At 51.2% G+C, this 27,008-nt stretch overlaps 3 protein-coding genes across 8 annotated transcripts in view; 1 reads left to right on the top strand and 2 right to left on the bottom strand.

Moving 5' to 3' along the window:
- CLCN2 (chloride voltage-gated channel 2) overlaps window positions 1-10,064 on the top strand; it is a 74,444-nt gene extending 64,380 nt beyond the window's left edge. The window contains exons 18-24 of one of the 2 annotated variants that reach the window (XM_081007873.1): window positions 151-256; window positions 936-1,012; window positions 1,174-1,233; window positions 4,266-4,304; window positions 5,890-5,994; window positions 8,057-8,143; window positions 8,600-10,064. In XM_081007873.1, coding sequence (XP_080863999.1) covers window positions 151-256; window positions 936-1,012; window positions 1,174-1,233; window positions 4,266-4,304; window positions 5,890-5,994; window positions 8,057-8,143; window positions 8,600-8,794 — 669 coding nt within the window. In that variant the 3' untranslated portion in view covers window positions 8,795-10,064. The remainder of the gene's footprint in view (window positions 1-150; window positions 257-935; window positions 1,013-1,173; window positions 1,234-4,265; window positions 4,305-5,889; window positions 5,995-8,056; window positions 8,144-8,599) is intronic. The other variant, XM_081007874.1, reaches the window with a different exon arrangement.
- Window positions 10,065-15,722: 5,658 nt separating this feature from the next.
- LOC308477343 (alpha-crystallin B chain-like) lies at window positions 15,723-19,248 on the bottom strand. The gene is made up of 3 exons (XM_081005821.1): window positions 18,957-19,248; window positions 18,061-18,215; window positions 15,723-16,647 (listed from the first exon to the last, which is right to left on the bottom strand). The coding sequence occupies exons 1-3, from the start codon at window positions 19,231-19,233 to the stop codon at window positions 16,474-16,476; spliced, it is 606 nt and encodes a 201-aa protein (XP_080861947.1). The 5' UTR covers window positions 19,234-19,248; the 3' UTR covers window positions 15,723-16,473.
- A 6,765-nt stretch (window positions 19,249-26,013) lies between these two features.
- The window catches only part of FAM131A (family with sequence similarity 131 member A), a 57,823-nt gene continuing 56,828 nt past the window's right edge, over window positions 26,014-27,008 (bottom strand). For 2 of the 5 annotated variants that reach the window (XM_081008233.1, XM_081008231.1), the window contains exon 5: window positions 26,016-26,959. In XM_081008233.1, coding sequence (XP_080864359.1) covers window positions 26,433-26,959 — 527 coding nt within the window. In that variant the 3' untranslated portion in view covers window positions 26,016-26,432. Of the gene's footprint in view, window positions 26,960-27,008 lie in introns of all 5 variants that reach the window. The other 3 variants (XM_081008230.1, XM_081008232.1, XM_081008229.1) reach the window with 2 other exon arrangements.

Here is a 27,008-nt window from a genome sequence, read left to right as displayed (position 1 = left end):
CGTTGATTTGTAGAGGCAAAGAGCAGATGTAACTGAGGAATGTAGCGTCAACAGAAGAAGCAGCCCATGTTGTCTTGAGGTGGCAAAGCGACAGGGTCCAAGTCTTGATCCCTTTTGTAACGCCGTCCCTTTTTCTCCCTCAACACTCAGATCATCACCGAAGAATCCTCCTTTGTCCCGCCGCGAAGTGAGTCCCGTAAGCCCCTGAAGCCGGCACTAAAGCGAGCCTCCAGCACTTTATCCGAGAGTGTCTCCAGTGAGTCCTGTGTCCCCCTTTAGCCCTACGGCAGGGGTCAGCAAACTTTTTCTGCAGGGGGCCGGTTCACTGTCCCTCAGAACTTGCGGTGGGCCGGACCGCACGCATGCGCCTGCGGTCACACGCCTTCCCTCCGGCTAGGGAGGGGGCACCCCGCCAGTGCTGGGTCTCGGTTTGCATGGAGGGGCCGCAGCCACCCCTCTGGGAAGGGCCCCTACACCAGGGTGTCCATCCTCCTCCCTCCTCCACTCCCGCCCCTTTGCTTCTCCTCCCTTCTCGGAGCTAGACTTCAACAAGGCGCCCTGCCCTGTGCCCCAGTTGGAGCAGTGAGGTTCGGGAAGAGTCGCCATTGGCTGCCAGCTCGCATCAAACTGGCCAGTGGAGGGGAGGCCTGAAGTTGCTAAGGCTTTGGATTGGCCAGCGTCATGGAAGTCTGAGCAACCACGGAGCATGCTAGGAGATGTAGTCCCAGGAAAGCGCCTCTCTGCAGAGCTAAACTGGAGCTAAACTGGCGCGACGACTGACTGAGTGGGTGGCAGGCGCCACGGGCCAGATTTATGACCCTGGCGGGCCTTATCCAGCCCCCAGGCCTTAGTTTGCTGACCCATGCTTTACAGTGTCCCTTTCCAGTGAGGCCCCTCTGATGTTTGACACTCTCTCTCTCTCTCTCTCTGGGCAGCTGGGACTGTGGACCCCCCAGGCATCGCTCTGAGGAGCCTTTTTTGCGCTAACAACACAACAGCAGAGCCAGCTGAGGTGAGGCCTCTTTCCTCCCCATCCTCCACCCCACCATGTGCCGCGTTTGGGTCTGTTTCTGGGCAGAGGCTCTTCTCTTCCCCTGGGAATTATGTGCTAGCCGTCCCACTCCCATAATTCCTCTCTCTCTTCCTTATTTTCTCCCCCCTTGGTAAAATAAGGATGAGAATTCGGGCCTGCCTGAAAAGCGCAAGTCGAAGCGTGTCCGCATTTCCGTGGCGGTAAGTGTGGGCCACGCCACGTCCATGCAGCTCCCACCCAGACAATCACAGGGCAGGAAGCCTTTTCCTCCCCCAAATGTGTCCATCAAGGCCTGGGACTGTGCTGAAGGTTTTTTCTTTCTGTTTTGTAGTGCCATGCCCCCCAACAACTGGGGCCTGCCCAAGATACTGAGAATAATAAGATTCCTGTTAGATCAGGCCAGTGGCCCACCTAGTCCAGCATCCTGTTCTCACAGTGGCCAACCAGATGACTGTGGGAACCCAGAAAGCAGGATTCGAACACAAGAGCACTCCCCACTCCAGGCTGAAGCTGGAGGCAGAGAGTACAGACGATTACTCCCTTCCATCACCGCTCCCCATGTACATGTGGATGGGTGGGTGGGTGTTGTTCCACTAAGGTCGAACAATGATCCCGTACCATCGTCATTTGAATTAAATGTGATTTGCACAAGAAAAGTCCTGCTTCCCTATGACTTGGGGACCCAATGACGCTTGGGGAGCAACAGGTCCAAAATAGACAAAATCTCCCTTCCCACCTCCCCAAAGTTCTAGCTCAGGGTTTCCCAAACTTGAGTCTCCAGCTGTTTGAGGACTACAATTGACATCATCCCTGGTCCGGCTAGCTAGAGATGATGGGAGTTGTGGTCCAAAAACCCAAGTTTGAGAAACCCTGATCCAGCCACTCCCTTAGGTGAGTTTTTAAAAGAAAAGGAAAAGAATCCCCCCAATTAACCACAAAAGTTTAAAAAGAGAACAAGAACTCTTCTCTGTGAATTTGCGAATCACTGTCTGGTAGTCCTGAAGTCTGAATAAAACCTCCACGTTCAAGCACGGCATATCCGTGAATACTGTTGGAAGCAGAATGCTGGGCATGGCTGGACCTTTTGGTGTGATCCACGTGGGCGATTCGTACAAGGGAAGCAAGGCGCAGCGTTGGTCTGGAGTGAACCCAGGATTGCTCCCGACGCTGTATAAGAAATAGTCCGAGGCCGCCGCTCCTTCGTTGGTTGACTGACAGGTGAAATTATCTAGTGCCACAGTGTGAAAGCAGGGCAACGGCACAGCCAGAGCCTTCAGCACAGTTCGGCCTCTTGTTTTGATTCATCTTTTCTCTCTTAGTGGCGCACCCCCCCCCAAAAAAAAAATCCATACCCCCCTCCCATTTTTTTTACAAACTAACTGATTTATATAGTGATCTTCTGGAACAGCCAATCAGAAATCTCCATCACCTTCATCCTTGCTTCAGAATCACTTGTTTCCCCAGCTAATTCACGCCTCTTCCAACTCCTGTAGTGAAATCCTGCAACATTGAGATGATTTCCTCGATTCTGTGTGAGCTTCCAGAAATACCATGATTTGGTTGGGGTTCAAATTATCTTGTTGGGTTGTTGCTTTGGCCACCAGTCCCTCGGTTTTTACACCAACTCAGCTTCTGCTGCCTGTTGTCTCCCCACCCACCTTAACCGAGAAGCACCAGAAGAGAGGCTGATCTGATCTATTATTGAAGAGCAGGAATCCTTTTTGCTGCCAAGATGTGTGTTAAAACCAGAAGCTGGTTCAGCAAACCACACAGCTAAGTGTGTATCTTAACACTAAGGACTTTTGAGGTGATGGGGAAGCCTCTGGCAGTGGTTTGCTCAGCTTCCCTGAATTGTCACAGAGGTCTGACAGATAGAAGGGCTGCCTCTTGGCTGAGTTATCCTGGCCCCAAGTCTGGATCCGTGCAATGCAAACTTAAAAGAGGGATTCGCTCTCCTAAGGAACTCAGGGAACTGTGGTTTCTGTTAGGTTGGGTTCGGTATTTCTTAACAGTCTCTGACTGCCATGTGAAGAAATGTCCTCCTCCTAGAGAGAGGGGGCCGGGCAGGGCGAAGGACCCCGGAAAGGAAAGAGAAAAGAAATGGGGAGCTAGGAAGCAACCCCAAGGATTGACATGCTAGAGAGCTGAGAAAAGGGGGTCACAGCTCCTTATAGAGACTACCCTCAGTGACAAACCAGGTTTCTCTGACACACAGCATTTGGGGTGTCTCTGAGGCCTATCAGTCTGCACATCAAGTATAAAAGGTAAAGGACCCCTGGACAGTTAAGTTCAGTCAAAAGCGACTGTGGGGTGCGGCATTCATTTCGCACTCAGGTCGAGGGAGCCGGCGTTTGTCCACAGACAGCTTTCTGGGTCATGTGGCCAGCAGGACTAAACTGCTTCTGGCGCAACAGAACACCGTGCCGTAAGCCAGAGCACACAGAAACACCGTTTACCTTCCCGCGACAGCAGTACCTATTTATCTACTTGCACTGGTGTGCTTTCGAACTGCTAGGTTGGCAGGAGCTGGGACAGAGCAACGGGAGTTCACCACTGTCGTATGGATTCGAACCGCTAACCTTCCAGTTGGCAAGCCCAAGAGGATCAGTGGTTTAGACCACAGCGCCACGGGCGTCCCTGACCAAGTATACAAGAAGCATTCAGCTTGAGGGGCTTGTAAATCCTGAGCAGAAACCTACCTGTCAGACAACGCCAATCTTACATTGCTGTGGGGAGACAAGTCTCCAACTTAAAAGCATAGGAATATTACCACATAAAAGGCTTTGCGTGGTGAGAACTGATATTTACCACACTGAAGAGTCTGTTCCAGTATAGTAAATAGCAGCTTTTTCCACAGGAGGGTGCCTTCAGGCAATGTATTCACTATGCAAAACCAGCAGGGCAAAATTCACTTTGTGGTGGCATTGCCGCATCAGAAAGTAATGTATGACTAGGGCTCAATTTAAACTGAAATGTGCACAGAAGCCTTTGATCTCATTGCCCTCGCAAAGCTGGGGTGCATAACTCTTCTTTGTCACCTGCTACCCCTGGATGCCCAGAACTTTTCACACCTTGGGCCTCGATTCTGGACTGTTAAGAGCCTCGTATTCTTCTGGAGTCAAGTTCATTCCCTGCCCCGGCTCCATCTCTCTGTTCTTCCTTGCTCAGCTCCTCCCCAATACCTTCCCAGGGTGGCATTGACAAATGTGGCTCCTTTTCTCCCTCCTTGTAGGATGAATATGAAGTAGCTGGCGAAATGACCCCTGCAGAGGTGAGTACCCATCATTCACAGGCCCAGACAAGCAAAGAGGCCTCCCTGTAGTACAGAGCAGGTGGATGATGAAGGCCCCCTGTGTTGAAATTGTGCTGCGCCCTGACTTTTGCCCTCTTGGAGGGCTAACTCCTTGCGCCCCTAGAGAAAATAACCGCAAAACCCCAGCATTCCAAAAGATGGCATATAGCATACAGCTTGGCTGGCTCGATTCACCTGGGTCAGTCACTGGCTCTGGTTGTCACTCCCCAGCCAAAGGAAATCACATGGCAGATGTGATTGTTAAAAGTGGACACTTACCGTAGTTTCCATGGCTCCAAATACCCATGCACACCAGCCTAGCGTCTAGGCAGCTATTCTCAGGTCTGAGCTCTACGGTGCAGTTGCAGCAATCGGTGCCACTCCTCCTCCAGCAGCTTAAGTATCTTCCCCAGATGTGCTGTGAGCATGCAGTCAGAGACTATGCCTTCCTGGAAGCATCCTCTGCTCTTCCCTCTTCAATCCCCTCCTGGTTCGGGGACACAGTGGTGTGGGAGCGGGTGGGGAAGCACCCAGCCTTTCACTTGCCTGAACTGCCTCTTCCTCGTCTTCCTCCAGTGCTCCACCCTCCAGCTCTCAAGCTTCCTTTGGCTCTGACTCTTGGCTCCTGGCTGGTCCCCACAAATCACTGCCCCCCTCTCCCGAGTCAGACTCCAGCCCGCCTTCCCCCAGTGCATCCTTGTCAGCGTCCTGCCAGCCCCCTGACCCTGTTGGCGTTTGGCTTTCTCCTGCTCCCCGCTGTTCAACATTGTGGTTGGGATCTTGTGGGCTAATACCAGAACTGAAGGCCACCCAAATGAAGTTGAACAGCGGGTGATTCCTGCCAGACACAGAAGGAATTGCTTCTTCACTGTGCAGCCAGGGCGTGAGGAACCTCAGGTCCACACCCTGAATGCGGCCCCAAGCATCTCTTTCTGGCCACCGAGACTCTTCCCCAGGCCACAACCCTTGCCAGTCCTAGCCCATATCCTCCTTGAATGCCTTTTCCAGGCTGGAACGTGTCCTTAAACTGCCTCTTGCTTGCCTATATGGACACAGAGAGAGAGATGTGTTCAGGTTTGTGTGCAGAAATGCCTGGCTTTTGTGCTGCTGAAGTGTGAACCTTCTATATGAAAGAGCCTCTTTTGTCTCTAGCCTTGCCCACTTTCACTTCTGGCTCTGCCCACCACTTGCCATAAAGGTCACACATCCCATTAGCCCATGAAAGGTTAATGCATTGCAGGGGGTTGGACCAGATGGCCCTCAAGGTCCCTTCCAACTTCACAATTCTGTGATTCTAGGTGGTGGTGACCCCCCACCGTGGCAAGACTTAAAAAGTCATGTTCCTGTTCATGGCTGCTGGCCGTTGCGGCTGGATGCTGACTGCAGGAACAGCAGCTGCAACGCTCCTGAGCACTGAGCACCATTCTCTAGCAAACAGCAGCAGAGAGATGGGCTGGGTGGTTTCCTTGGATGAAAAGGAGGGGTATATATAAAATGTAATGAACAGAATCTGGTCTACAGGCTCCTCCTGGCAGACATGCTAACTTGATTTGTCGCCTTTCAGATCCTGGAATGGGAGGAGCAGCAGCTAGAGCAGTTTGTCAACTTCAACAACAGCAAGATTGACCCAGCACCCTTCCAGTTGGTGGAACGCACTTCTTTGCACAAGGTGTGTGTACATTGCGTGTGTGCGCTCTGATTCTGCAAGCATACCACACGCGTCCTGAATTTGCTCTACCGAATTCAGCATCCTGAAAACCTCCATTTTCCTGTTCTTTTTTTAAAAGTTACTAGCCCTTGTTGCTATGAAAATGGCTTAGAACATTTCCTTGCAAGGTGTCGGAGGTCCAGGGAGGCTTGGCCTGAATAAGATTTCAGAAGGGGCACGACAAAATGCTCCTATGAATACCTCCTTTCTCCAGGTGATAAATGGTGCACAGCTAGAAAAAGATGTGCAATATGTAGATAGATGATAGATAGATAGATAGATAGATAGATAGATAGATAGATGATAGATAGATAGATAGATAGATAGATAGATAGATAGATAGATAGACAGACACACACACATATGTGCAGAACATGACACAATCCAGGGTATAGCTGAGAAATTCCCCATGATGCTAGGCTCAAGAGGCAAGAGTTGGCTGGGGTGGGGGGGGGGTGAGGAATGCCTGAGCCTTGGAGGGATGGGTCCTTGTCAATGATTCAGAAATACGACTTGCTGGGGAGCCCTGTTCTGGTGCTGGTGGTTATTTGCTTGTTAAATTTTTCTGTGTTGCCTGCCTAGGCAAAGCCTTCCCAAGGCAGCTTGCATGCATAAATAAAACAGGAAAACCAAAGCGCATTGCTCCAATAAAACTAAACCATCAAAACAACAGTTTGAAAACATTTCACAGCGCAGCAAAGCGCTCATGTAAAAGCAGCTGAAGCAACTGGAAACCCTTTTGAATGGCAAAACTGACATGACAAAATGTATATCCGTTGGGAATTGCACAAACTTAGAGCCACCACTGAGAAGACACTGTTTCTTGATTTGCTCTTAAGGGCAGGCCACAAACAGGGCCTTTAAGGCCCAGACAGGTTCACACAGAAGCAGACCGGTTTTCAAATAACCTGCCCCAAACCCCAGTTTAGGCCTCTAAAGTAAACACCAATATGCAAAATTAGAAACCAAGATGAGGCAGAATTCAAGGAGGATTGGAGGACGTTCGTAGATTTTTTTAAAAAACTACTATTGTAAATATGTTAAAATGCAAGTGGCTTTAGAGTAAGAACAGCAGTAAAATATATGTTTGAAAGTACTGTGGAGAAGATAAGGTATACAATAATATGCATTGTAATTTTGAAAATTAGGGAAACCATAGAGGGATTTGGGGGGAGGGGAGTCCAAAGTTAAATGATTGTAAATCGGAAAATGCTGTTTTAACTGTGTGTGTGTGTGTGTGTGTGTGTGTGTGTGTGTGTGTAAAGGGGGGGGAATTAACACCAATACTTGTCGTTGGGCCCGAAAGCATGCAGGTAATTGCTGAAACTTACCAGAAGAGTAAGAAATCAAGATAACAAACTTTTTATAAAAGAATGGAAATGGTTTATTGAATATTTACAGATAAATTGTAAACAGATAAGAACATTGGCAGGATTATTGTAATAACGTGCAGTTTCATAAGAGTATATATTTAAAGAAGATGAATAAATGAGCAAATTAAGTTAACTTGGATATGCAGAAGATATTAAAAATAAATTTAAGGAACCGCAGAAAGAGGGGGAAGGAAGTCAAGCTTTGAAATGTCAAAATGATTGTAAAATTAGTGAAATGTATAAACTTGAAAAGTAAAAAGAAAGAAAGAAAGAAAGAAAGAAAGAAAGAAAGAAAGAAAGAAAGAAAGAAAGATACATGCAGGTAACCAATGCCAAAGGTCCATTTAGTCCAACATCCTGTCCTCACAACTGGATGCCTGTGGAAATTCTGCAGGCAGGACCTGAGTGCTACAGAAGTAGAATGTAATGTCTTCCAAGAGAATCACCTCCAGGTGCTTCCAGGTGGCTATGTTCTGTACCAGTTGAAGTTTCTTCAAGGGCTGTCTCATGTGGAGCGCATTGCAGTAGCCTAGCCTGGATGGTTTGTCAGGGCAGGAGTCACAGAATTTTGGTTCAGTCCTAGATACTGAGATGGTGGAGCAAAGGAGTATGTGAGTGATTGCTGCTGATTGTGCTTTTGGCTCTTCCAGACACACACCATATTCTCTCTCCTGGGGGTGGACCACGCCTATGTCACCAGCATCGGGCGCCTCATTGGCATGGTGTCCCTCAAGGAGGTGAGTACTCAGTCTGGGGGTGGGAAAGCTTAAGAGGACTTCCTTTCAGTCCTAACATGCATGGGCCCCTTCCAACACACACACAGTGGAAGGGGGTCTGCCGTCTAATCCACCCCAGATGCCTGAGGGTAGCATCACCCCAGTGGTTTGTTGGCAATAACTGGGATGGAGCAAAAGGTGGCCGTGGCGAGGCAGGGACCTTCAGTCTCAGCAGCCAATCGATCCATGAAGCCAAACCTGGGAGATACAAGTTGCTGTGCTCATTAGGCCTGACACGCCTGTGCAAATCCTGGTTCTGCTAATAAAGAGTTAACACCAGCTTGCTCAGTGTGATTTATTGCTGGCTCGCTCCTATTACCTGGTTGGAGAAAAAAATGTGGGATATAAATGTCGTAAATAAATAGTAAATAAATCAATCTCTCCCTCCCTTTCCCTCCTCTTTCTCTCTTTCTCCAGTTGCGAAAAGCCATAGAAGGCTCGGTAACCGCCAAGGGGGTGAAGGTGCGGCCCCCATTGGCCAGCTTCCGGGACAGCACGACTAGCAGCAGCGAGACAGAGGCCACAGAAATCCACCAGCTGTGGGACCGGCGAAACAGGCACTCCATCCCCCGCGAGTCCAGCCCTTCGGAGAGTGACGAGAAATGCCAGTGACGGCGGAGGGAGTCTTGCTAACCGGTTGGCGGAGAAGCCAGCATCGCCACTCCATGGCCGTTTAGTTCCGGCCAGAGTCTTCCCAGGGTCCTTCGCTTAGCGTTCCAACCCGGGGACCCACTACTGCCCCGAGAGACTTGCGAAAAGGCCTCTCGGCCAGAAAACCAGAGCAGCTTCAAGGCCTCACCGGGCACGAAGCCGCAAGCCCGTCCCTGACCCGTTCTTGCTCTGGAGGAGAGGAGGCGGCAGAACAAATTCGGAGCCGAGTGAGAGGATCCTGCTCCTCTCGTCAGCCCACAGCTCAGTGGGACCTAGATGTCTGAGAACGGCAAGTCCTTCATCCTGCGCCTTGCCTGATGTTGAAGTCACACCTGTGCCACTGTTGGGGTCCTGTTTTCGCTCGTATACCCCTGCAGTCCCTCCCACGCTGCCATTAGTCTCAGGGCTTCCTCAAGATGTTTGTGGGTAAGAGGGTATCGGTTTTACAAATGCGCACACACAAAATAAGTAAACACACCCCCTCCTACCTTTCCATTGGCCTCACCTCTACCTTAAAATGGGATCCAGTCAGATAGGACCAAGGAAATTGTGAGCTGAGGTGTTCAAACCCCACCTGGTCCACCTCTGCTTTTTTGCACAGGTCACTCTTAACCTGAGGAGTGGGGGGGCATAAGACACTTGAAGGAGCCACTCCTGCAAGTAGGACTAGGCCCAAAATCCAGTTGTCCAGGCCATTATCACCTGCCTTTTCCTTTTTGGCTTACCTCTGCTCTCTCACTGCCACTCCCCACCCATTTGCAGTCCAGTCGGTGAGTCCTGGGTCTCCAGCTTAGGGACGTCCGAATGTGAAAACAATGCAGGAGTGGGGGAGCCTGTGTCCGCCCTCCCCAAAGTTGCTGGACTACAACTGCCACCACCCCTGACCATTGGCCACACTGCCTGGGGCTGCTGGAGAGTTCTCCATCCTTGATACAACGGATAGGCTTTCCCTCACTTTTATTAATGATTTTTACATGGGTGAACACACTGGATCTCGAGCTACTGAGCCTTTGGGAGCCTCTTCCTCCCTCTCTTCCCCACTGCCCCCCAATAAGGACTCTGAACTGCTTTACTTTCCCCACCCCCCTCTCTGGCTCCCACCCTATTCTTGAATCCAGAGGTGAGGAGCGGTGAGTGGGGTTGGTACCTGACATGTAAATACAGAGGGGTTTTTTATATTAATTTAATAAAAAGAAGAGAGATTGCAAATAGAGCTATGAAATAAAACGAACTAATGAGTGTCTGTTGTCTTGTGTAAGCCACGTGGTACTTATGGGGCATTAGGGGAGGGGTAGTGCCTCTGGTGAGGGGCATGTCGTGCTTCTTCTGGGGCAGTTTGCCCACCTGTGGTCCCCACACTGCACTCAGCTGTCAGCATGCGGCAGCGGCCCTGCCCTAGGAATGGCTTTGACTGGCTAGCTAAACTAGGTGAAGACAGACAATGGGTCTCAAGCCCTCGGTGAGTTAGGGACTTCCCCTTGTAGGGATGTGTATAGAAACTAGGAGGATATATTTCTTAGATATTAGCCCTCTTTGCGTTTGTGAGTTCAGCAGGGTGCATCCCTTTGTCAGCAAAAACAAGGAAGCTTTAGCCTTTTCATTTAAGTAATCCAGGATGCTTTACTGTAGACTGGATTTCCTGTTATTTCCCCTGTTCCTCTCCCTTAAAACAATAAACACGCAAAACACTCTTCTTGTTAAGTAAAGATCAGTTTACTCACCCGGTTTCACAGTAGCAGTCTTGAGGCAGGCTTAAAACAGAACCACAGTCGTACCTTGGCTGTCGAACTTAATCTGTTCCGGGAGTCCGTCTGACTCCCGGAAAGGTTTGAAAACCAAGGCGCAGCTTCCGATTGGCTGCAGGAGCTTCCTGCAGTCAATCAGAAGCCGCATCGGACGTTCGGCTTCCGAAAAACACATGCAAACCAGAACACTCACTTCCGGGTTTGTGCCGTTCGGGAGCCAAAACAGTGTTTGACAACCAAGGTGCGGCTGTACAGACATAGTTTAGATTAGGATTGGAGTCTGAGCTGTGACTCGGCACGCATCCTGCATCCCTAGTCAATGATGAAGCATCGAAGAGATCACATAGCAGGGATCAGAGAGAGAGCAGGCTGGGGACATGCACAGCTTCCATAGGTTGTGCCCCCTTACCTGGCTGGGCACAGTGGGAGTGGCACTCTCAGAGAATTTCCTGTAGACCCTGGGAGATCCAACTTCCTCCATGTGTGTGCTTCTCTAGCAATCAGAAGTAGTCAGTTTTGATTGCCTTATTTTAGATATCGCACACCATTGCATGAGAATACAGGCTCTGGCAGATTGCAAGGAAGAGGCCAATATTGTCTTGGGGGTGCCACATGCCAGCGCTTCACGCCCAAAACTTGCCCTATGTGGAAATCCCTGTGTCCTCAACTCTGGCTTGTGGAGCCTTAACCTGGAATTCCCTAATACTTAGCCACACGCAAAGAAGATTCTAAGTAGGCTATTTTGGCAATAAACCCACCCACCTTTGAATTTAACCTGCAGGTTTTTAGAAATGCACATGGCACCAGAGGTTGGGGGAAGAGAGAAGGGACTGATGGTGAACTGCGACCACAATAGGGGTGGAGTGTGTGTGTTTGTGCGGGGGCGGTTTAAACCTTTGCTCCCCTGCTGCAGGTCCTGAGGAAAACCTGCTTCCAGACCAAGGGAGCTTGACCGCCTGTTTTAACCCTTTCACGCCCACCTACCCTCCCTCCTCCGCCAACAAGCCCACCCTGGTCTCTCCGGAGAGCCTCCTTAACCCCGAAATTTTGGGTCCCCTCCAAACCTGTGCCAAAGTTTTGTAGTCGTTTCGATTACTCAGTTTTGGGATGCCTGGCATAACGCTCGCGCTACAGAACCACGACGAATCCTTGGCGCCAGTTTGGAGGGGATTCGAAATTTCGGGGTTCCTAGTTCATGAAATTTCGCTGCAACCTCCCCCTTGCATTGGCCTGCCCTTCCACCTCCTCTCCCACCCCGCCACCAGCGCCGCCTCCTGGCTCCAGCTGCTTCCCGCCGATCGCCGTGCTCTGCCGCCGCTTCTCCTCCTCCCGGCCGCCTCTCTCCGCTGACACCGAAGGAGAAGCTCTCCCTGGGGCTGCAGCCGCGCTCGTCAGGACGCGCGGCGGCGGCGGCGGCGCGCCAGGGCGGCCGTGTGGCTGCTGCAGCGGGCCGAGCCTGCTGCAAGACCCGCGACCCTCCGACCTCTTTGCCCGCCGGCGGCAGCTGGCGCGCTCCGCAGCTGTTGCGCAGGGCTCGCCTCGGCCCCCGGAAAGGCGTTTTTCGCCGCGTGATGAGTGTCGCGTTGCAGGAGGAGGAAAAACGAGGGAGGCAGAGGGATGGAGGCGCCTGGACCAGTACGCGGGTGCCCAGAGCTGCTGCACGAAGGGGAGAGGCTTCTGCAGGCAAAAACAAACCAACAGAGCCCCCAGGAAGGGGATAGAATCTCCTTCAAGGAGAGGTTGGATAGCCAGCTGTCAGCGATTCTTTAACTGGGGTTTCTGCGTTGCAAAGTTAGGACTACTCTAGATGACCCTTTGCAACGCTACAATTCTGCGATGCTTTGAGAAGGCAGGAAGGGGCTATCCTTCATGGTTTGCAAGCAGAGTTCAGTCCCAACTGAGGTCATTCACAGAAGCCCAGCAGAGAAATGGTGACCCTGCTTGAACTGCGGAACTCCCTGCCACAACGGGTCGCAGTGGCTGCCAAGCTGGCTAGGTTTAGAAGGGGATAGGACGGCGAAGGCAATGTGCCTGAAATGTCTCCAAGCGACTTGACCACGCTGCTGCCTGAGGCAGCCACCTCCTTTTGTCTAAAAATAGGGCTGGCCCTATGTGGGCCAAAGTACTGACTTAAAATCATAGAATTGTAAGCTGGAAGGTACCCACAAGGGTCATTTAGTCCAACCCCTTGCAATGCAGAAATCTTTTTGGCCAAAGCAGGGCTTGAACCCATGACCCTGAGATTAAGAGTCACATGCTCTACCGACTACAGATGGGTAGCCGTGTTGGTCTGCCATAGTCGAAATAAAAAAAATCCTTCCTGTAGCACCTTAAAGACCAACTAAGTTAGTTCTTGGTATAAGCTTTCGTGTGCATGCACACTTCTTCAGATACACTGAAACAGAAGTTCTACCGAGTGAGCTATCCCAGCTTGGTAGAAGGCAGCTTCATGCGACACAGAGCTAAGTAGCACACACGGAAGTCCTCGCCCCATCCCTTGGCACACTTTTAGCATTTTCTTATGGGCTGCTGTCTCGCCTGGATTTTTCTTAAAAGGTGAAAGCACAACCTCATTGCTGCCACCATCTCTATTGCCCCTGGCAGCTGGATTCTGTGCTAGAGAACCAGGCCTGTGTTTTCCATGGGGAAGTGTGCCACATAGGAATTGGCCTGCATTCGTCACTGAAGGATTCTGGGAAGCTAGGATTCTGCCCTGGAGCTCAGATCTTGCAGAACTCATCTCCTCCTGCCAACTCCAGCAGCTCTCTCTCCCCCTCTGCCTTTATTTTATTTTATTGCCAGAAACACACACACACACACACACACACACACACACACACACACTGCCTAGTCAATAAAGAGTCTGAGCTGGCCTTCCGGGAGCTGCGCAAAAGAATGCTGAGCCAGGGTTCCTGGGGCTTGGAATAGAGAGGGAAACGGAAATAAAACTACTGTGCTATAGAGATGTAATGAGCAGCTGGCATCTCCTCCGGAAAAAAAAAGAGGGAGAGAAAAGAACGAGGCAGTCAGCGAGCGCCAGCAGCTCCTCCTTTGCCAAAGTTGTGCTGGTCCTTTCAAAAGAGCTTTCGGTGGGGTGGAGGAGGCGGGCTGGTCAGCTGCGGAGAAATAAAACTATTTCGGGTTTGTTGGTGTGGGTTTAGGCTGGGCCAATGGGAGGAGGGGCAGAAATGCTGCCTGCCCCTGTGGCAATGTATGTGGGTGCAGCAAGGTCAGAACTGGGCAATTCTTTTGGAGCTGGGCAAGCACTGAAAAGCCCCGCCCAGAGGTCAAGTGGCTCTTTTTTTAGCTAGCCTCTCTGAGCTCTCCTGTTTTCTACTTGGAGCTCTTGGGGAAAGGCCTGGCTTAGCTTTAGAGCATTTGCTTTGGGTGCACAAGGTCCCGGGTTCAATTTCTGGCATCTCCAGGTAGGACTGGGAAGGACCAGTGGTGTAGCGTGGGGGGTGCAGGGGGGGCCGGCCGCACCGGGCACAACATCGGGGGGGGGGGCGCTCGCACTCACAGCTCTCTGCCCCTACTAAAATCCACGGGTTAGGGGGCGCAAATTACTTGCCTTGCCCCGGGTGCTGACAACCCACGCTACGCCACTGGGAAGGACTCCTGCCTGAAAACTCTTTCACAGCCTTGGAGGGCCAAGCAGTGCAGATAATAATGAGCCTGGTGGACCAATGGTCTGACTCAGTATACAACTCCTATGTGATGATGGTTTTGGCACAGAGGGGTCTTCAGCTTTAACCCTTTCCTGCACCCTTTCCTTCCTTCCTTTCTCTTTCTCTGACACACAGAAAGCAACACCTTGAACTAGGGATGGGCAGCTGTGGGACAACAGCATCAGCAGGCACAGTGGTTGCTGCTGCCCATTGAGGCCACAAGCAGGTGGAGCCACAGCCAAACCATTCTACTTTTGATTCCACCCTCCTACCGGCCAAGTTCTCATTGCATCTGTAAGCTGACTTGAGTCTCTAACAGGGAAAATGGTGGGAAATGATGATGATGATGATGATGATGATGATACAGTCATACCTCAGGTTGAAGTAGCTTCGGGATGAATATTTTCGGGTTGCGCTCCATGGCGACCCGGAAGTAACAGAGCCCGTTACTTCCGGGTTTTGATGCTCGCGCATGCGCAAACGCTCAAAATAACATCACGTGCATGCGCGGAAGCAGCAAATCATGACCCGCAGACGCGGGTTGCGTTCACTTCAGGATGCAAACGGGGCTCTGGAATGGATCCTGTTTGCATCCAGAGGTACCACTGTAATGCCAACTGGACAACTTTCATGCCATGAAGACTGTTCAACACACATGTAAAGTGTGTTGACCTTCTCCAAAGAATCCCGGGAAGCACAGTTTGTTGAGAGGGCTGGGAATTGGGTCACGAAGAGTTGGGCACAACTAAACAACAACAACAAAGGGGAAAATACAGCTGCCAGGATTCTTGGGGAGAAGCAATTTACTTTGGATGTGCTTCAAATGTAAGGTGTGTGTAGTGCCTGTGGGATGTGAAACACAGGAGCAGTCAATTACAACATTCCTAGAGTGTACATGTTTAGACATGGGGAGGGATGTTTGTCCAGCCAGCAGGTAAACTTCCTGTTTCCCTCTGGGCTGGGACGGACTTCCTCCGCATGTGACTAGAGGTGGGTGTGGCCTCACCTGTGCAGGTAATGATAAAAGCACAGGGCAGGGGCTTGGGATCAGGAGGAGAGGGCAGCTGAGGCCATGGCGAGCAGGCAGGGCTAGATTGAGGGTATCTTCTCCCAAGTGTCCTGAAAACTTGGAGTAACTGGCGCTGATTGTGGCCCACTGGCTCATTCCTGGTGGACCTGCCATTTACCAAGATTCCCTTCCTGCAAAGGGTGTTAGATAAAGTTTGGCACTCCCCAACCTGATGCCTTCCAGAATTTTTGGAAGAGACTTAACCAATTTGTCTTTGAGGTGCCACAAGACTCTTTTATTGCTTTTGCTGCAAAAAAAAAAAAAATATCAACACAGCTAATCTTCCAGCAATAGATAAAGCTCTGGGTCCCATTTCATCCTTGCCCATTCTATCAAAGAGGGGAATTGCTAGGGAAAGAAGCCAAGAAGAAGGTGACATTGAGACAATTCTAGTCAGGAGCAGAGACTTTGCAGGGCAGGAAGTGATCTTTATTGAAGGATGGAAAAATGGGAGGTGTTTGAGCAGTGGCGTAGCGTGGGTTGTCAGCACCCGGGGCAAGGCAAGTAATTTGCGCCCCCTAACCCGTGGATTTTAGCAGGGGGCAGAGAGCTGCGAGTGCGAGCGCCCCCCCCCGACGTTGCACCCGGTGCGGCCGGGCCCCCCTGCACCCCCTACGCTACGCCACTGTGTTTGAGCAAGATTAAGGGCCTCTTCTTCTACTCCTGTGGTGGTTTCCAGAATTGTAGCAGGGGTCTCCCAGTCCCACAGCAGGGCCCCAGAGTCCTAGTTTGCATCTAGTGCCAAGGAAGGAAGGGCCATAGCTCAGGGATAGAGCATCTGCCTCGCGTGCAGAAGGTAGCAGGTTCAATTCCTGGCATCTCCAGGTAGGGCTGGGGAAAACCCTGTGCCTGAAATCCTGGGCAGCTTCCGCCTGTCACTTGGCAGTACTGAGATAGTGTGACTCAGTATAGACACAGTGTTCTAAGTCTACAGGTAGTTTTTATCCCTGCAGCAAAAGAGACGCGCATGGGGATAGGTCCCAGCATGCATTGCAGGCAGAAGGTCCAAGGTTCTGCAGCAGCAGTGTATGATGGGACATTGGGCTATTCAGAGGTGCCAATCAAACAATTCAAGAACAAGGCTACTAGGCAAATCTACCCAAGGCAAGGTAGTTTTATGAAGGTTCCCTGCTTCCCAGGTTGTGACAAAATCCGCTGTTAAAGCTTGACCTCCGTGCGGAAGACAGGAGGTGGTGCCAGGAGTTGTCGCCTGGCAGTGATGACCAACATGCCGGAATCGTTCAGGGAGCAGCTGATGGACAGAGGATCCATGTCTGCCGGGAGCTGGCACTTGTGAGTGAAAGTGTTGGAGACAGTGCCGTCTTCGGCCACCTGTGGGGCAAGCAAAACACCCTGCCTTAGACGTTCCCCCCAAACCAGCTCTTGCATTTTACACATCTCACGTACCAAACTTACACTGGCTAAAAGATAAGTTCAGTTCTTCAAAGGAGCACCTACCATCATGCACCAAAGCAGGACAAAAAGTTTGAACACTTTCCGAGGATGAAGGTGTGCAAATTAGGGAAGACCTGAGGCATCCATCTCTAGCTGTTGGTTCTTTTGAGTAGATAAAATGTAAGAAACTGCCTTATCCCAAGCCAGGTCTTCCATGCATTCAATTCAGTAATAGAACTGTCTGCACCTGCATTCCCCAATCTGGTTCCCCCACCCCTATAATTTCGTACTTCAACTCCCATCTGCACCAGCACCAGCACGGCCATGTTCTGGGTGGAAGGGAGTTGTCGTTCAAACCACTTGGAAGGCACCAGTTTGGGGATGTCTTGTTGACACTGACTGACAGAGGCTCTCCAAGGATTTTCCTAGCTCTCCTGCATGCAAATCAGATGTCCCCACCCCCTCCCCAGCTAAGGTCTTTCCGTGCAAAGCTGTCCTCACCCCCGAGCTATAGCCAGGGCTGGAAAATTTGCAGCCAAAATCACAAATGCATGACTGCTACAGAGTCACAAACAGGAGACTATATGGTGTCACATCCTCTAAACCTCTGTGGGAAGAAAGGGAACAATAGAAGACTTAATCTTTTTCTTCCTGTGGCTGCACTCTCTTCTTCTAACCTACAATGGGATGGGCCGTCTGCGAGCTCTCCTCAAGAGTGTGCACTCCATTTCAGACTGGACTATAGATTTTTGTAACTTTTAGGATTATTGCCTGCTTGATTTTCACCAGTGTATGTGTTGAATCCTGGCAAGACTTACAAGTGAGTAAACCTTATATTTTCTTCTTTGCCTAAAAGAGTCTGAGGGTGATTTTCTTTGTCTGAGGGTTTGCACATATAAGAAGAGAGGTGATCCGAATCTGCCTAAGCATCCTTGCAGATCATAATTGTTCTTTCTAGAAGGTTACACAACCTTGTCTCCCAAGCTTCTAAATATAAGCTGCACATGGATGGCGATTTTTAACTGTGCTGAAATAGGTGTTTGCATTCTTGCACAAGTAAGAGGATAATGAATAAACAAAATATCCTCTCCTGCTCATCAAAAATCCACCCATCAGCCCATGGGCGTAGTCAGGATTTTTGTTAGAGGGGGTGGGCAGCCAAAGGTGTTGAGCTTTTCTTAGGGGATCAGCCAAAGTTGTTGAGTTGGGGATGTGTGTGTCTTTTCAATGCTTTTCAATATTTTTTGGTGGATCTGTCCCCCCTTGGCTATGCCCATACAACAGCCTGCAACCACGCCTCCTGCAGTTTTGATTCCAGCCCCCCACCCTCACCGCCATTGGCCATCTCACCTTCTCTGCCTGGATGACAATGCAATAGTTATAAGTGGTCACCACGATGTCGTGAGGCTCAAACTGACTGACGTCCGCCATGACCTGGTACTTGTCACCACTGGCGATCACGTTGCTGCTGCCCAGAGCAGAAGGGTGTGCTGAGGGGGGTGAGCCTGTGGCAGGGTGGAGGGAAGCAAAGGCAGAGGAGATGCAGAGGGGTGAGGGTGGGCCCTTGGAAGACAGGTCTGGCCATTGCAACAACAGGTGTGGGTGGGTGTGAAGAGGAGGCTGGAGGGAGAGAAAGAGGGCCGGAGAGGGCATAGGAAGGGGTGAAGCTGAAATGGATGGGGTGATGGGAGGTGGAAGGGGGAAAGCCCTTGGCAAACCATCACTTCAGAGTTCTGGCAGGGAGGAGGACCTGTTCCTGTCACAGCAGGAGAAAGATGGAAGTGCAGAGAGAGGAGAGGGGAAAGAGAGAGACAGAGAGACAGAAGGGGATGGCAGAAGGAGAGAGGGAGAAAGGGGGTGGCAGAAAAAGAGAGAGAGAGAGAGAGAGAGAGAGAGAGAGAGAGATGTTGGCAGAGACAGAGAGGAGGGGTGGGATGAAGAGAAAGGGATGGGAGGGAGGAGAAAAGAGAGAAAGAGGTTGACAGAGAGAGAGAGAGAGAGAAAGGATGGCCTTGCCCGCTTTGGCTGCAGTCCCATCAGCAGCCGTAGATTAGGCTCCCCAGAATGTGGCCTTTGAACAAAGATACCCAGCCACTGACCTAAGGTCAGGCAGCCAAAAGACTCAAAAAGTCCATTCACCTGGCACTGGCATTCCCTTGGGCCAACCCTGACTCTTGCCTCCTGTTGCTCAAGCTCAGAGCCTGTGGGATCAGTGCCCCTGGCTGCCCCCAGATGGGCTCACTCACCTGAGTACCCATAGGACTCTCGAGCTCTCCCGGCCCCGAAGATCCCATGGGGAGGGTCCAGCAGAGGCTCGAAGCGAGGCTTCCCAGGGCTGTAGGTGCTGATGTGCTCTGAGCGGAAGGTGGAAGAGGACGAGGACGAGCTCACCGAAGACATGGCCTGGGCGATGGGGGCGGCAGCTCTCTCCTGGATGCAGTGTGGGACTAAGGGGTCTGCAGTGCCTACATGGACGGGGGAGGGGAGGGCTTTGTCCTGGTCCAGCAGAGCCAAGATGTCCATAATTGGCCTAGTCGCTGTGTCCTTGTGCTGGAATGTGAGATAAGGAGGCTGCATTCTCAGCGGCAGGGAGTGAGAGGTGATGAGAACAATGGGGCAGGGTGAAGCCCACCCCCTACCCCTCTGAGCCTCACAATATTTGGAATGGGAGCAGTGTCCAGCAGAGGACCTATTTTATGGGAAAGGGCCATAGCTGAGTATTACTACTACTGCTGCTACTACTACTACTATTATTATTATTATTATTATTATTATTATTATTATTATATTATTACTTTCATATGCCAGCCATCTGACTGAATTGCCCCAGCCACTCTGGGCAGCTTCCAACAAATTTAAAACATGGAGCACAGTAAAACATCAAACATTAAAAGCTTCCTTATAGAGGGCTGCCTTCAGATGTCTTCTAAAAGTCAGATAGTGGTTTGTTTCCTTGACATCTGATGGGAGGGCGTTCCACAGGCAGGTGCCACTACCGAGAAGGCCCTCTGCCTAGTTCCCTGTAACCCCACCTCGCAATTTGGGAACCGGTAGAAGGCCCTCAGAGCTGGATTTCAGGGTTCAGGCTGCACGATGAGGGTGGAGACACTCCTTCAGGTATGCAGGGCCAAAGTCCCAGGTTCAAACCCCAGCATTCCTTGGCAGGATTAAGAGAGAGCCCTAAAGGGAACTGCTGCCAGCCAGGGTAGACATTACTAGGATAGATGGACCAGTGGCCTGGCTCAGCTTCCTATGAACGAAGCACGATGCTGATGCCCATATTAAGCATTGGGGCTGAAAGTGCTTTATGCACAACCTCACACAACAGCCTTACAGAGTAGGCTAGTGCTTTTTTATTCCTGTATTGCAGATTTGGAGAGAAGGAGAGGCTGGCAGATGGTGGCTTGGCTATTGCCATCACATGATGTTGTGGTTGTTCCACACCACCTCCTATGATGCCTGGCGAGCAACAGCTCTTCTTGGGCAAGCCTCCAACTCCCAGCCTGACCTACCTGACAGGGTTGTTGTAAGAATTAAGGGCAGGAGGAGACCCAGGTAAACCATCTAGAGATCCTCGGATAAGAATGGGAGCAAGTCAGAGATGGAAGGCAGTGCTACCCCAGTCATTGTGACCACAGTCTCTGGGTGACCGCATGTGGGTCCCTGTGCCCACCCCTGGTCATCTCATCTCAAGAAGGATCTTGCAAAACTGCAGAAAAGGGCAGCAGAAATTTTCAGCAGCGAGAACTCCCCTAGGAGAAAAATCTAACCTCTGGGTTGAGATCTCCATTTCTTGAACTAAGTGAAGATCGTGGTGATTACAAAAGAAGACAGTGAGTTTATAAGTAAGATCTCATGGGAACATAGCCAGTTGTTCATATTGATCAGTTCCCTGGGGATATGCTGAGATCTGCTGATCTTGCAGAAGAGATGGTGTGGAAAGCTGGTAAAGATTAGACTGCGGTAGTCTGGGGTGGTGGAACTGCAACAAAACCTTGCAGCGTGTTCAGGAGTCCAGTCCTGCCATTCTGTTCTCTAACACACGCACACCCCACACACACGCGGATTTTTGTCCTTATTTGAAAGCTTCTGGGGTTCTTTCCCCCCTTATGGCTTTTTTATACTTCTGAAAAGCTTGAGATTCCCCCAGCCCTACCAACACACACCTCTTGGGAGTGGGTGATTACCTTGTGGCTGCACATGAGAGGCAGTACGGCGTACTGGTTAGAGTCTCAGGCTAGGACCTTAGAGACTAGAGTCAAAATCCTCACTCAGCCATGAAGTTCACCCGGTGACCTTGGGCCAGTCTCCATCTCTCAACCTAACCTACCTTACAGGGTTGTTGTGAGGGTAAAATGGAGAGCAGGGAAAACCATGCCTGCCACTGTGAGCTCCTTAAAGGAAAGGTAGGGTGGAAATGCAATAAATCAAACAAAAATGAAATAATCAACACAGTGGTGTTGTGTGGGGTGGCCCTGGGCGCAAAATTGTTAGGGTTGCAAAATTTCAACACCTGGTGCTGCCTCTATGCAGCTGCACACTTCCATTGCAAACGGCTTCTCCATGCGAACCATGAAGTGACCTCTCCAGACTCTTCTGATCTCTGTGGCTGCAGTCTCCTGGGTGGCTCAGATACCACTGGATGTGCATGCATACTCCGTTTCCCTCCCTTCTGTGCAGCCCCGGGCTATGGCAACCCACATTATGCCACTGAATCAGCAGCACTCAAACCTTGAACATAGTGGGAATGATTCCTTCTGGATGACCTTGCAACTTCTTGGAAACCCAACAGGGATCCCTCAGTGAGAAGCTCACTGGTGGCAGATTGGCTCCCCTGAATGATAGCTTGCCCGGTGTTTTTCTAGGTTATGCTCTCAGTCTGTGAAGGAGGAGGAGGCCTTCTGCATGTCCATCCAAGAGCTCTTTGGTAAAAGGACTTTGGAGGTGGAGCGTTTGCAAACCACCCTCCCAATCCTACTTGTGGGAGGATGCAGTGAGCGAAGTTAGTAGGGCCAGTCCACAGAGACAGAGAAAGACGCACACACATGGAGAGACACAGTCAGGTAGAACCAGCCTTTTAATGAATTACAGATACAAACAGAACGAAAACAGACACTCGTACCAGCCAGGGGCATACATCGGGAGCAGGGCAGGGCAGAAACAGGGACACACGGAAACAATATTGTGCATTTGGGGGCAGGGAGCCTAGTGCAAGGGCTGGAGAGGATGGGGGAAAGTGGGGGAGGGGTGCATAGGCTTTGGGGCACAGCTCTGCAGGTGCATCAAGGGGGGGTGGCAGGAAGGGGAGGGCTGCCCAGAGGCTAGTTGTGGGGCAGGGTGGTCCACCGACTTTGGACTGGGTTTGCACAAAGTTGTGGCGAGGGGAGGAAGCCATGATAACTACTCAAGCATCCTTGACTTGAAGGGATCTCCTTGAACTGAACCTGGTTTTATTCCTCCCTCTCCCCTCCCCTTCCCATCACCTGAACAGTCCTTCAGCCCTTTGTCCCTCATCTTTCACTGTCATCCTTGTAGGCTGTGCCAGAGCTGCCTCAAAATAGCTACAAGGGACCATTGCGGTACCTGACTGTCATCGCACCTTCAGCAAACCTGTCCTCTCCAGTCAGGATGGCATGCAGCTGGTGAGAGATGCCCTGGTCTCTGTCCATCCCTTGGTCCATCCCTTGCCACAGAGCAGCTCCCTTAAATTCTTAGGAATGAGCTACTTTTTCCAAAGGCCTTGCTTCTCCTAAAAGATGGGCTGCTGTCTGTGAAATTGCACTTTCCATAGAAGGTGCCAACAAACACAGAGAAGCCTGGGGCAGAACAGAGACCAGGGCCTGCGTGGGACCCTGCTGGGACACACACATACACATTTCTGCATTTAGCAGTAACCACGCATCTCCAGACTTTGGAGCCTGCCCACCTTGTGTCTTGTTCCTGCTGCCCGTCGTTTTGCCATCTCCCTCCGAGCCCAGCTAGTGCAACCACCCAGAGTGGAGAGCACAAGGCAAGCAAAAGATGCTGCTCTTTCCTTGCTCTAAGCAGGTGAGTAGATGGTGAAAGCAAGGAGGAGGAGCAAGGTCAGGAGTTTGCAGGGGTCCGAGATACCCAGCGAAGCCAGTGGCCCTGCAAACCATTTTTCCCTACCCTCACCTCCAGATCATGAGAGATATTAGGAACTTGGTTCTTTCCCTGCTCCCTGTTCCACACACCAAACAGAAGCATCTCTCAGAAGTCCCATTTCACTGCTCCCCAACCTGCTCTCTGTGGATTACCTGGTTAAAAACAAAAAATAGGAGAGGCAGCCAAACCAGGAGGGATGGACCTGATTGTCTTGATAGGGGAGTTGGGGTCTGTATTCATGCATCTGTGTGTGTGTGTGTGTGTGTGTGTGTGTGTGTGTGTGTGTGTGTGCAAGTGCTTTGGGGCATGTGTTTGCATTTACCGCACTTCTCTCCTGATGTGCATTCTTCAGGGATATTTCTCAATGGTCATGCTGAACGCAGGGTGACCAAGTGCAATAGATAGCAGGGCTCCTGTGCCTTGAAGAGTTGTGCCAAAGAATGAAATCTGCAGAGTCAACGGGATTGGGAGGGGGGGGCTTGCGCGATTGCTGCATCAGATGAGCCCAAGATGAGCCCTGTGGATTACACCAGAGGTATACTGTCTCTGAACATGGAGGTTCTGCTCCCTCTAGAGGAAACCAGGGGGAGCCCTCACATCTATTAGAGTTGATCATCTGCACTGAGGAAACAAATAGAAAGCTGGGATTAAAATGGGGGCAAAGAGCCAAATGCAAAATGGTTTAAAACTAGTCAGCAGGGCTTCACCCCAAAAGTGTGTATGGAAGCATAGCTACTGGGGTTGCTGAAACATCTTTGTTAAAGCGAACCAGCCACCTATCAGAATTAGGGTTACCAGCTTCTATTACTGATCCTGGGGCCTTTACCAACTGCCTGACCCACTGAAATTTATCAGGTGATAAGCAATTTAGCATAGAGAAACAGTGGCGGACAGTGAAGCTTCACCTGCAACACTTCTGTGGGTCAGGCTGATATCACAGACCTAGGAGAAGGGGCAGTCTTAAACATTGGCAACCCTAAGAATTACAATTCCCAGAATTACTGGTGGGTGGGAAAGGGTTTATGCTTTTTAACTGCTTTAAAAGAGGTGTGTGTGTGTCTCTTCTGCATGTGCATGTGGGGGGGGGGCGCAGGGAGCAGACTTGTGCTACAATACACCTGTGTGCATGCAGGTGGCAGGATTTATGGAGCAATGCACGCCAAGGGGATACGCAGGCTTGCATCTGTGTCCCCCCTTTTTTCTGGGCATATAGGTACGCGCTGCAGACTTAACACTGCTTTTTCGTAGCTCTCCTCCCCAGGGAACTTTGCTACAATAGTTGTGCGAGGAAGTGCTAAGGATCTTTAACAGAATCCTCAGTGCTCTGACCAAACCAAAGTCCCCGGGGATCCTTCTGAAGCAGCCATAACAGTTGAGCTGGCATAAAACTGGCAGAAGTTTGGAGACTCGATAAACCTGGCCTGTATGCCTAATTAACCCACCATACAGATTTAGACCTGTCCATACCCTGGTGGTTGTTGAAGCCCTAGTGCCTCCTTTAACTTCCCCTTGTCCATGTGGCGTTCTCCGCACAACTACTGCTGCCCCACACTTTCTCATCCCTAATTCTACGGCTGGTGCAGAAATCAGCAGCCAGGTTGCTCAACAGGGGGAAACAGTTCAAGCATATTACACCTATCCTTGCCCAAACTGTGCTTGCCACTAATTACTTTCCAGGCCCGATTCAAAGTGCTGGTCTTGACCTATAAAGCCTTAAATGGCTCAGGACTGCAATACCTCAAGGACCACCTCTCCCCACATGAACTGATCCAGACCCTGAGATCATAATCCGAGCCCCTTCTTCATGTGCCTCCTCCACAAGAGGTCGAGAGAGTGGCAACACAAGAACAGGGTCTTTTCTGCAGTGGCTTCCCATTTGTGGAATGCTCTCCCCAGGGAGGCTTGACTGGTGCCTTCATTACATGCCTTTAAGAACCAGACCTTTGGCTAATTAAACAACCCATTGCCTTTTAAATGTGTCTGGGGAGGGGTGGGTGTTATTTATTATTTTAATTTTTTTGTTACGTGTTTTGTGTTCTTATACTGTATCTTTGGGTGAAGAGCGTTATAAATTGGAATAAATAATAAAATTAATCTGGAGAGTCCTTGTGCAACTGATGCAGCCGTCCTGTTTGGATTTTCTAAACGCAAGGAAACTTTGCTTAGGAGTGAGAAAGGGTGGAACAGCAGTAATCGGCCGCATGGACAATGGGGAATTAAAGGGAGCATGAAAGGTTCCCTAATCCACCGTTAGCCAAGGCATGAGTGGACCTGAAGTCATTCTACCCCCCTGGCACCACCTTAGAGCCCTGCTGGAGGGTAAGGGTCCCCCTCACATTTGGAGCTGCTTAGAGCTAGGGGCTGGGGGAGGTGGATCCCTTCCTCACAGGGTCTTGTGCAGTGGGGTGAACTGCTAAGGGGCAGAGGAGAGGTGGGATGAGGATCACAGTATTTTCCCACCCCGGGCTGTCCAGGATGGAAGTGTGGAGGGAGCGGCGGACCCCTTAGAAAACCCGTCCACAGGAGGAAGAGCAGTGCCCGCGAGGATGACAGCAACACAGACACACACACACACACACATACAAAAATATAGAAAAGATCTGGGGTGGGAGGACTGGCTGCTCCCACCGACGCCCTGCCATGCTCCAGCTTCTTCCCAAGGAAGGGAGTAGGGGGGAAGAGGAGCACATAGCAAGCCCTGCCCCCCCCCACCTCGTAATACCCCGCTCCCTCCTTAACCCTTCTTTTCCCCGGCGGGTCCATAGTATAAAATTCAAGACAGTAAAAGCCGAGAAGTGTCCATTTGGGCCAGTGTGGATTTTTTTCTTTTTTTTTTCTTTTTTTATATATAAAAAAGGCATAACAAATCAAGCATCCATTGCATTCCACATTCTGTTTCAGCCCTTCAACCTCGAGCCGGAGAAGTTGGAAGGGGAAGGGGTCAGGCGCGGAGATATACATATATATTTATAGATATATATATTAGTTAAATTGTCTTAAGGGTCGTCGTCATCACAGTTTAGCCATGCCACTTGGACAGCATGAGACGGGCCTCTTCTCTCCAACCCCCCCCCCCCGCACCAGCCTTGGGTGGGGGCACTGAGATCGGGGAGAGCACAGCATGCTCCCAACAGGCCCTGTATTTGGGGGGTGGGCGGGTGGGGGGTTTGTCCAGCTGCCCCGCTGTTGCTTTTGTTCTGTCGCTTTGCTTGATTCTTCCCCCACCCCCACCCCCACCCTCAAGACATTCTCATGCAAAGAAAACGAAACAGACCACGAGAGAGAGAAAGAGAGAGAAAATGCAGCAGGCAAAATCCACGGAGCCACGCGTGGGAGAGGCCCCCCTCAGGCTTCAATGGTTGGATCAGATGGCACAGTGGAGGTGAAGGCAGGAGGGCAGGGCAGGGCAGGGGGGCGCTGGTCGGCTTACCACCCCGCCTCCCCCTGCCCTGCAGACAGCCCGGCTGCCACCCGGTGAGGGAAGGGGGAGCCCCCGCTCCAGGACGACAGGCGGGCCACGGAGCACGGTCGAGGGCGGATGCCACGGAGCAGGACAGAAAAATGGCAGGTGAAGCATGCCGCGGCGAGAGCGGGTCTCACTGCTCGCCGGTGTCTTCCTCTTGCTCTTCCTCCTCCTCCTCCTCTTCGTTGTCGTCCAGGGAGACCACGCCTGAAGAGGCCACATCGGACACTTTCCTCCGGACCTGGCAGCTGTCCTCGTGACCCTTGTAGTCCTTGCAGGGGATGCCCTCGTCTTCGGTGGGTGAGAGGCAGGACTCGGTGAAGGACATGGAGTACATTGAGTCCAGGCACTCGAGCTGCGCTAGGCTCCGGAAGGCACATTCCCCGGCTGTCTGTGGGGGCAACTTGGAGAGGAGGAGCTCCTCCTCGCCCGACATGGAGCCCAGCAGCTTGGCGGCCAGTTCTGAGGGCGAGCCCAGCTCCTTGAGGAGGAGGCTGTCCTCCAGGCTGCAGAGGCTGGAGCACAAGGTCTCCGGAGAGATGGTGGTCTGGGAAGAGTCGCTCTCTGGATCGCAGGAGCCTTGGCGGGCATTCAGCTGGCACAAGCGGCTGTGCAGCAAACCCTTCAGCAGCGTGCTGGGGGGCAGCTGGCTCGCGGCATCTGCAACACAGCAATGGGACGGCATGAGCAGCGCGGCATTCAAGGGACA

This window comes from Podarcis pityusensis (assembly GCF_964106645.2).
Source record: "Podarcis pityusensis genome assembly, chromosome: 5".
NCBI classification, from domain to species: Eukaryota; Metazoa; Chordata; class Lepidosauria; order Squamata; family Lacertidae; genus Podarcis; species Podarcis pityusensis.
The sequence above is the reverse complement of the archived record's forward strand: the minus strand, read 5'-3'. Positions and strand labels throughout refer to the sequence as shown.